Source organism: Athene noctua, chromosome 3 (assembly GCF_965140245.1).
Source record: "Athene noctua chromosome 3, bAthNoc1.hap1.1, whole genome shotgun sequence".
In the NCBI taxonomy this organism is placed as follows: Eukaryota; Metazoa; Chordata; class Aves; order Strigiformes; family Strigidae; genus Athene; species Athene noctua.
The window spans coordinates 48,146,474-48,155,647 of NC_134039.1; the positions used below are offsets into that span (position 1 = coordinate 48,146,474).

General features: G+C 42.5%; 1 protein-coding gene across 2 annotated transcripts; it reads right to left on the reverse strand.

Annotated features, from left to right (window-relative positions):
* Positions 1–3,447: 3,447 nt before the first annotated feature.
* YEATS4 (YEATS domain containing 4) lies at positions 3,448–8,884 on the reverse strand. 2 transcript variants are annotated; one of them, XM_074902885.1, is made up of 7 exons: positions 8,714–8,879; positions 8,414–8,533; positions 7,819–7,885; positions 7,623–7,717; positions 6,063–6,155; positions 5,898–5,985; positions 3,448–4,033 (listed from the first exon to the last, which is right to left on the reverse strand). In XM_074902885.1, exons 1-7 carry the CDS (start codon positions 8,762–8,764, stop codon positions 3,864–3,866), a joined length of 684 nt encoding a protein of 227 aa, XP_074758986.1. In that variant the 5' UTR covers positions 8,765–8,879; the 3' UTR covers positions 3,448–3,863. The 2 variants fall into 2 exon arrangements, with proteins under 2 accessions (XP_074758986.1, XP_074758987.1); XM_074902886.1 differs by lacking the exons at positions 7,623–7,717; positions 7,819–7,885 and having other exon boundaries at positions 8,714–8,884.
* Between the last annotated feature and the right edge of the window lie 290 nt (positions 8,885–9,174).

Here is a 9,174-nt window from a genome sequence, read left to right on the forward strand (position 1 = left end):
AACCCAAAGGCGAAAGAAAGAAGTTAGTTATATATGAGATGGAGCTAGGTAAATAAAGGACTAGTGATAAATAATACTGGGTAGTGAGTAAGCAGTCAGTGCCTGAAATTACTGTGGTGACTATTAATGTATCTTAGCTAAAATACTTAAAACCCCCAAGTCTTCATAGGGGAAGCAGCAATGACAGTAACTACCCGTTTTGCATGTTTGATGCTCGAAGTAAACGTTCCTCATCGGTAAAACTGATCACAGTAAGCATATAAACTGAGATAAACCATGTTTTATCTTTACCTACCAAAGGGTTACTTCAAGTGCAGCTAAAGCTTCAGTGTAGGCAATTGGACAAATGACTCTGCAATTCAGTGATACCAAACCATGCCTATAGAACAATAAGGGATTTCGCACACACCCCCCCCTCCCTCCTTTGCAAAGCAAATGTAAATACATCTGTGTTTCACAGTTATAACTCAGGATGAAACCAGAGTCTAAAGGCAGTCTCAGCGATATAAATAGCTAGCATTTAAATTAGCACCCCTGGCAAGCACAAACTGTAACTATTTGTCTGGAATCACATCTTTGCAGGGCTGCCAAAAATAAAGCGGAGTGTAGTGCTTGGATTTTTCTTTTTCTTCAAAGCAATGGTGGTCAAATGCAATTGTGTCCTTAGGTGCCCCTCTCTATTTCGGTTCTAGTAACTTTGAAAATGACATGCATTAGAAGGTCAACACTGTATTATACATTTACTGTGTACAGATGCTACCTCAGGTGCTTGCATCAACACCTCCTTTAAGAGCAGGACACATAGGTCCAAACATAACCTCTCTTATTACTTGAGAACCATGGAGTTGCATGTAGAGAAGGCAGCCATAGGTGTACTTGTCAAATGCAGGGAGGTGGGTTTTTTTCATATTTATTCCAAAGCCAAAATCCTAAACCGCTTAATTCTCATGGACTTTTTCCAGATGTTAATTGCTGCCTAATACAGGGCTCAATTGCTTTCTCAGCATCTGAAGAAAGTATTTTCTAATGAAAACACAGACCATAATAAGGTGCAAAGCAGAAGATATTCCTCCTGGTTTCTATCAAGAGTAACTGCTCAGCACTGACAGATGTTAGGACATTTTTCTTGCCTTAGTGTTGACAGGGGAACCTTGTGACTCTTGTATGATCTTTACAGAGAGCACAACAGTTGAAATAAAAACTGGGGGAAAAAAAAATGCTAACCACAGACAAAAATTACATCACTCATCTAGCATGTTGATGGCTACTAACAGTGGAGTCAGAATCATTGCTTCTTTAAAGTTGAATACTAGGCTGTTTATTGGATGTTATTAAAAATGTAAACAAGAAATACTTTAGGATCCTACGAAAATGTTGGATTCAAAAGGTACCACTCCATTCTTTTTTGGTCTGTCCAAGCCTGTTGCAGCAGACTTGTTCTTGTTAGTCACAGCTCTTGCAGAACCTATTTAATATTCCATCTGTGTTACTCTACATTAGTGTTATTTTAACTGACAAATGTGAAGATAATAATGTTGCATAAACATAGTATCACCAAAGTTGTTCCTTCCATTCAGCATGCACAAATGGACGTTAAAAACCTCCTCAGGAAATGGAATAAATCTGCAAGAAGCTAAGAGAATATACATGAAAGGACTCACTTCATGCTAACCTTATTATATTTTTCCTTAAAAGTCTGCCATTGATGATTGTCAAGGATGAGGAAGCAGCCAAGCAAACACTTTGAGTAATAAGGTATCATAAAATAAAATTATATTTTTTTTAACTTTTCGCTGAAAAGTCTTCTTTCAACCTTAAAATGTGTAATATACTGTGGCCCACACAAGTCTCATTTTCAATGCACAGCTCTGAAAATGGCACGATCCACTGTACTGAGATTGGCTAGTACATTCTTCTTCAGCTACTGCTCAAAGGGAAATTGGTTACTCAGTCAATAAACCAAAGCAGTTAGGCAGCCAGAAAAATTTGGAGTCTGCAGTGCTAGGAGGGATCTGCATGGACACCACTGGTACAAGCTGTTCCTCAACCTATGTGTATATGTAATAAACTAAACACGCCATGCTTTAACAGTTATTTTTCTTAATGAAAAATGTGCATATTAAATGTTGAAACTTAGTTCTATACGAAGCCATGGTAAAATCCAATCATCAGTTCTTTCAGATATGAAGAGTGTTTTGTTCTCAAAGCATTGATAATATTACTTTTTATAGGAGAGAGGATGTGGGATGTTTGATTCTCTATAGCAGAGTTTACTGCAACACAGTGTCTGGAAACAGTACAAAAGATGCCCAAGCCTTTTCAAAACCTGAGGTAGTGCCATCTCCATCATGCTCATTTACCTCTACAAAAGGAAAAAAAAAATGTTACAGGCAAAAGATCCTGTACTGATTTTTCAGGGGGAACACTTGTTAGTTACTTAAGAATATGTATTGGGTTTGCACGGCAAGGTTTTGGTAGTGGAGGGGCTACAGGGGTGGCTTCTGTGAGGAGCTGCTAGAAACTTCCTGTGTCTGACAGAGCCAATGCCAGCCAGCTCCAAGATGGACCCGCTACTGGCCAAGGCTGAGCCCATCAACAATGGGGGTAGTGCCTTTGTGGTAACACATTTAAAGAATTGGTAAAAAAACTACTGGGGGAACAGCAGCAGAGAGACTGAGAATGTGTGAACAACTCTGCAGACACCAAGGTCAGTGAAGAAGGAGGGGCAGGAGGTGCTCCAGGTGCCAGAGCAGAGATCCCCCTGCAGCCTGTGTTGATGACCCCGGTGAGGCAGCTGTGCCCCTGCAGCCCATGGAGATCCACGGTGGAGCAGAGATCCCCCTGCAGCCCGGGGAGGACCCCACGGTGGAGCAGGTGGATGCCCACAGGAGGCTGTGACCCTGTGGGAAGCCTGTGCTGGAGCAGGCTCCTGGCAGGACCTGTGGCTCTGAAGAGAGGAGCCCACGCTGGAGCAGGTTTGCTGGCAGGACTTGTGACCCTGTGGAGCAGTCTGTTCCTGAAGGACTCATGTTGGAGAAGCTTGTGGAGGACTGTCTCCCATGTGAGGGAGCCCACACTGGAGCAGGGGGAAAGTGTGAGGAGGAAGGAGCAGGAGAGACTACATGTGATGAACTGACCACAGTACCGTACAAATATTAAACTTCTACAGAAAAGGACCAGAATAATTTCCTGCTTCTGAGCCTAACTTATATAGTTGAGGCACTAATACATGTTAAAGCAGATGTGGGGCTACAAACTTTTATCTGTAGATATAAAAGTTATTTAAAATCCTTTCAGAAAATGCTTTCACTGTACTGATGACATACAGAAATCACTGTAACTAGACTTAAGCAACTGGCATACCATTATATTTCAACCTCTGCCTTAAAGCAGGGTATGCTATTTACAATTGTTCTTGAAGACCACAACTGGACAGAGACAAAAAAATGCTAAAATAAAACCCCATGTATTTTATTTTTAGCTTTAAAGAGGCATCTCTAAACAAGCAGTAGAAAAAACAAGTTTAAAAAAGTAAACACCAGGATTTTGTAAAATCACGCTGAACTAATATAAGACAATACAAAGTTTTCATACACCACTCAAATGCAGTTTAAAAAAAAGTAGTCTGGTCTCCAAGACACCTTCTGCTTGAAATAAATCATTAAGTACCCACAGATTTTAACTATAAAACAAGGACATATTCTTTCTTTTTTCTTCCATGTATGAAGCCAATTGCCACATACTTCAATGATTTGCAAGGAAAATTCACATAGTTTCAGTTACAGAACTGAAGAGAACACATACAATTCCATGACTGAAGTCCTTCTGTTTACAGTATAGGGTCTTTAGCAAGTCAACACTCATCACATATCTTTAGACTGATCATCTTCTTCAAGTTTTCTGATTTCATTCTTTAAACAGTTGATGGTTTCACGACTTGCTTTTAGTCTTTCTTTAAGCTCAGCAATTTCAAAACTAGTTTTCTTTTTGGCCGCTTCCAGCTTTTCCCTGGTTTTTACTTCAAGATCTGCAACTGTGATAAAAATAAATATTGTAGTACCATGTAAAGTTGGAATTATTTTTTCATAATTGCAACAGTAATTTGGATCGTGTGTGACCTGAAAAAGATTACTGTTAGCCTTATAGATTCAATGACTGTAGTCAAAATGGTATCCAAAAGCTTGTTTTGAGGCCTCATTCAGCCCAATCATTTTTCAGAGTTGTTATAAGTGGGAAAAAAACCCTGACATGGTGACTGCAAATAAACATGAGATTAGAGATTACAGAGAATTACAAGTAATTTACATGTGACACCCAGTGACAGGATCTGAGGTCATGGGCACAAACTGAAATACAGGAGGTTCCTCTGAACATCAGAAAACACTTTTTCCACTGTGAGGGTGACCAAGCACTGGCACAGGTTGCCCAAAGAGTTTGTGGAGTCTCCATCCTTAGAGATGTTCAAAAGCCATCTGGGCATGGTGCTGGACAACTGGCTCTAGGTGGCCCTGCCTGGGCAGAGGGGTTGGAGCAGACGACCTCTGGAGATGCCTTCGCACCTCAACCATCCTGTGGTTCCTTTTCCATGTACTGTAACAGCTTTCTACTTTCCATCCCACTGGAGTTTAATTCTATGTACCTGAAAGATTTTGTGGTGCTGCCTTTGCTTTTACAAATATCTGATGCTAGGACATCTCAATATGGTTTATTTAGGGTTTTTTTTTTTTCATTTGTTCACACACAAGCTTTTGGACCAAGTTAGTAAGCCAACAAATCTATGGAGGCCATGGATATCCCTTCCTATCCCAGACATTACGTAATCGTGGGCAGTGGGGAAAAAAAAAAACCCAAAAATCTTAATTGTTATCTGCTTCTTCAGTAGCACATTTTAAGGAAACACACAAAAAACTCACTGAAAGTTTCTATCTGCTCTCAGGAGAAACAATTCATAAATTTTAAATGAAAAAAACAAAAATCCACCTCAAAACAGGCTAAAGTGAGGTAGAAAGTACAATAGTTCACATGTCCACACATCCACACAGACATAAGGCAAATCAGAACCCTAATGTTGTTGAGCTTCAAACTCAAAACCACTCTTAGCTCCAGGAATTCACTGTCTAAAAATACCTGACCTTTGTTGTCAGGGGAACATGCAGATAAGCCAAAGCCCAGGTGAGGCAGACTACCATGGCATTAGGGTTTGTAACTAACAAGGTAGGATTTGGGCTTAATAAATATTACATTTGCTTTCTGAGAAGAGATGAAATCCAGAAGATCAGAACAGAAACCATCACTGAATGCATTTTATGAATCAATGTACTTTAATTTCATTTCTTTAATTCCCTTAATATTCTGAAATATTAAAGACAGATTAGAAGAACATAAAGCTATACTGAAGTAGTATGTTATGAAACGACAGACAGTTAAAGAATTAGACTGAGAAGGGAAAAAGACAAGAAGAGCTTTCAAGACACTACTCTTTATCCCCAAAAGCTTGCTGCCTTAACTTAAACAGTACTAACTGTTCTGTAGTCCAGTGCTTGAAGTGTGATCTTTGCTTGAAGTTAACATCCCGATGAGCTGAACACAACTGTACCACAAATACAGTGGCCTCAATTTATTCTGTTTTAACTCATTTCAAAGATGTTAAACTAGGGGTAGATCGTGCCATCATTCTTCATACTGTGTGATTCAGAATTCCTTTTTTTTTCCAGCAGGCATACAGATCATAAAATCTTAATAAGTATTAGTATCTTTGCAAAAGTTGAAGTTAATTTAATGCAAAAATACCACTTCTTAGCACCATCCAAATCCACTGTACAGTTATAGCCCATAAAAAACACTAAAAGCAAACCCAACAACTGTTTATTTCTAAAATTAAAATATTTTCAACTTACACTCCGTTTCATGCTTATAAGCACCTAGTGTGAGTTGACGAGACGTTGTTAACAGCTGCTGCATCATTGCAGTAGGGTCTTGAAATATCTAATGAAGGAGAAAAATACATGGTATCACTAATACTCTTCAAAATAAAGTGAGGACTACATTAAAAATTTTCATACCATTTCGTCATAGAATTCAGAAACTACAGTTTTCTTTCCCAGAATGGCATTGGTATCGGACTGAAAAAGCTTCAGCAAGTGATACAAGGTTACCTATACAAAGACAGAATTTTATTAGCTTGACAGTTGTAGGTAAATACAAGTCTTCTAGATATCAACAAGCAATATTTATTCCTACCGAACAATCGTATGGAATTTAAAAATCTTTTAGGAACGCAAAAATAAATGTCATATAACTTCAACAGAATTACTTAAATTTAATACAGTGTTAAACACACCAACTACCCAAAGGTTTCTTGACACTTTAAAAATGTCTGGGCAAGTGGTTCAGTATTGGTGCATAAAAACTACTAAGACCACCTTCTTGCAAATGTTTCCAAATAGACGATTTAGTTCAAACCAATCTTCCCAACTAATCAGTTAGAAAGTGCTTTCTGTGACCTTATCACCCCTTCCTGTGAAAGAAAAACACTGGGGGGGCCATGAACAGCTTTTCACTGAAATTTCTCTCTGTGGAGTTACTCTTCCATTACTGCCCTGCAAATGGCAAGAGCTAGAGAAGAGCTGGAGCTCTGTCCAGCCCTGAGGGATGCTGACCACTCGGACCATGACCTGGGAAGGGAACATAGCCCACACTTATTCCCTTCCACGAAGGGGCCCATGAATGGTCGTGGAAGAGTGCAGTACTTACTCCGGTTGGTACTTCCTGGAAAGGAAGAACACGACAGGCACCGAAACAGCTTTCCAAGAACAGCCACAAAGAAAAAACACCCAACCAGCTTTACAACAGCTTGGTCAATTGTGAACGGAATTAATACAACAAGTCAGGATGCTACTGAGCACCACAGCATAGGAAGCCCTTTCTAGTCTAGTATAACTTTTCACATATTCAAGAAAAACACCGAATTCAGTTTTCCCCTCATTTGGAAAAAAATGGCTAAAGCAAGAAGATTGCTGTAGTTCATGTGACAGAAGGAACTGGGTCCTTCCAGAACTAAACATCCCCTTCTACTAAAATACTGTAATCAAGTTTCCTACCTAAACCTGGATAAACAAACCTGCAAGACAGTCTAACACACAGGATGAGAACAAAGAAATTCATTGCAATACTTTATTTAACTAGAAAAGTGTCTTCATCTGGTTTTCTTAGGAAAGAGATTAATGCTAGCATAGTACCTTTGCTGCTTTTTGACTGATTTTGACCAAATCTAATAGACAAAAAAACCCAACAACAACAAAATATAAAACTATCCAAATATCCTAGAATTAGGAAGCTACATGGAAGAGAAATCCTCAGTATGTGCTCAACCCAGGTAAGGTGCAACATGCAGTCATGTATTAGTTAACGTCAGAGAGCCAAGCACAGGAAAAGCAATGACATAATGCCAGTAGTAATGCGCAGAAACAGGAAAACGTGGCCAGGCATTAAATACATTTCCTACAAGAACAGGCTTTATTACTTCCATGGCTGACGAGACTTATTTTGATCAGCAATATCCTACAGCACAGCTTTAGGCCACCATAGTTAATTAAGTATTATTAAAAGTTTAATGTACTTACAGGTCTTTCATTTGGATCAATGAAAAATATCTTAATGATTATTTCAAATTCACCCCAGCCTGTTTCGGTGATTTCATACGGTGGTTTGGTAACAACTGCAGTAGGAAACACAGAGGTGTTAAGAGGGGTGATAAAGCTTCAGTGGAACTAATCAAAATCCCAGTTCTAGGAAGATATGATCAAATGCAAAACCCACCTCTTAAAGGATTCCCGTAGCTTTCATGCAACTTGAATTGAATTTTTTTCACATAGGCAGACATGTCCTAAAATAGAGACGTTGTTATTTCTATTTACACAGCACACCAAAACACTGTTTATTCGCCCATCCTACAGGCCTATAATTTCTTCCGACGTAAACACTGTATTTCTTCAGACTTTAAGCACAGTAGGAAAGCAAGATGGTAAATCCAAGAATTAGTATTGGTACGCAGGTCTATCAGGATTTGTTCCCATGAATGCGCTCCAGTTTTCCCCTAGCCCGGAAAGATAGCTCCGAAATGCTAAAAGGAAAAGCCTTCCCTCTCTTCCTTTTTGGAACCCTCCCCCAGCCTATACCCTTTCTGCCCTTAGGCCCAAACGCCCTTCTGCCCTTTCCTCAAAGCTCGGCTTTTTCAAACCCGAACTGACGGCCCCAGCGTGCTGCTTGGCTCCAGCAGCCGGGGCAAGGAGCTGCAGCCCCCGCCCCGCTCCCCCCTCCCCCGGCCCTGCAGTCCCGGGCGCAATGCGACCGGTTGTGTCTCTCCCTGACCCACGGTGAGGGCCGGCGACCCCCGGCACGTTTAACGCCTCACCTCGTTTCTGTAAGGCTTGACGTAAACCGTCCATTGGTGAGTGTGACCATCTTCTTCTCTTTTCTTCCCAAAATACCGTGCGACGTTTCCATACACGATCGGCTTCACAATGGTAACACCCTTTAAAAACACAAACGAAACAGAAAGAAAACCAAAGGTGACGCGTTTTGAAAGACGTTTGCCTAGCCGCTATTTGCAGCCCGCACGAAGCCGGTGCCCGCAGAGGCCCCGGGGAAGCAACCCTCGTCCTCCCCCGCCCGGCCGAGCCTCCCGCCGCCGGGGCCGGGCCCGGGCCCGCACCTTCACCCTGCCCCCGGAGTCAGGCCCGAACTCTGCCATTCTCTTGAACATATTGCCCCGGAGGGGGCGCCGCCCGCCGCCGCGCCGCCCGGCTCAGCTCCCGCGGCCGCCAGGCCCCGCCAGGCCCTGCCAGGCCCCGTCAGCGCCATCCCCCGCGGCTTCCGGCGGCGCCATGGCGTCACGGCGGGGCGGGGGCAGGGCCGCTGGCGCGGCTGTAGGCCGCCCCCTGAGCCGCCCGCCCTTCCTTCTGCCGCGGCTGCAGGCCGCCCCCTGAGCCGCCCGCCCTTCCTTCTGCCGCGGCTGCAGGCCGCCCCCTGAGCCGCCCGCCCTTCCTTCTGCCGCGGCTGCGCAACAGTCACGCGGAGGAGAAGGGGAGCGCGTTGCACCGCTCTAAGCCCGGCGAACTGCGCCCCCCCCCTCCGCCGCCGCGCCCTCCCGCCGAGGCCGCAGATGCTGCTCGG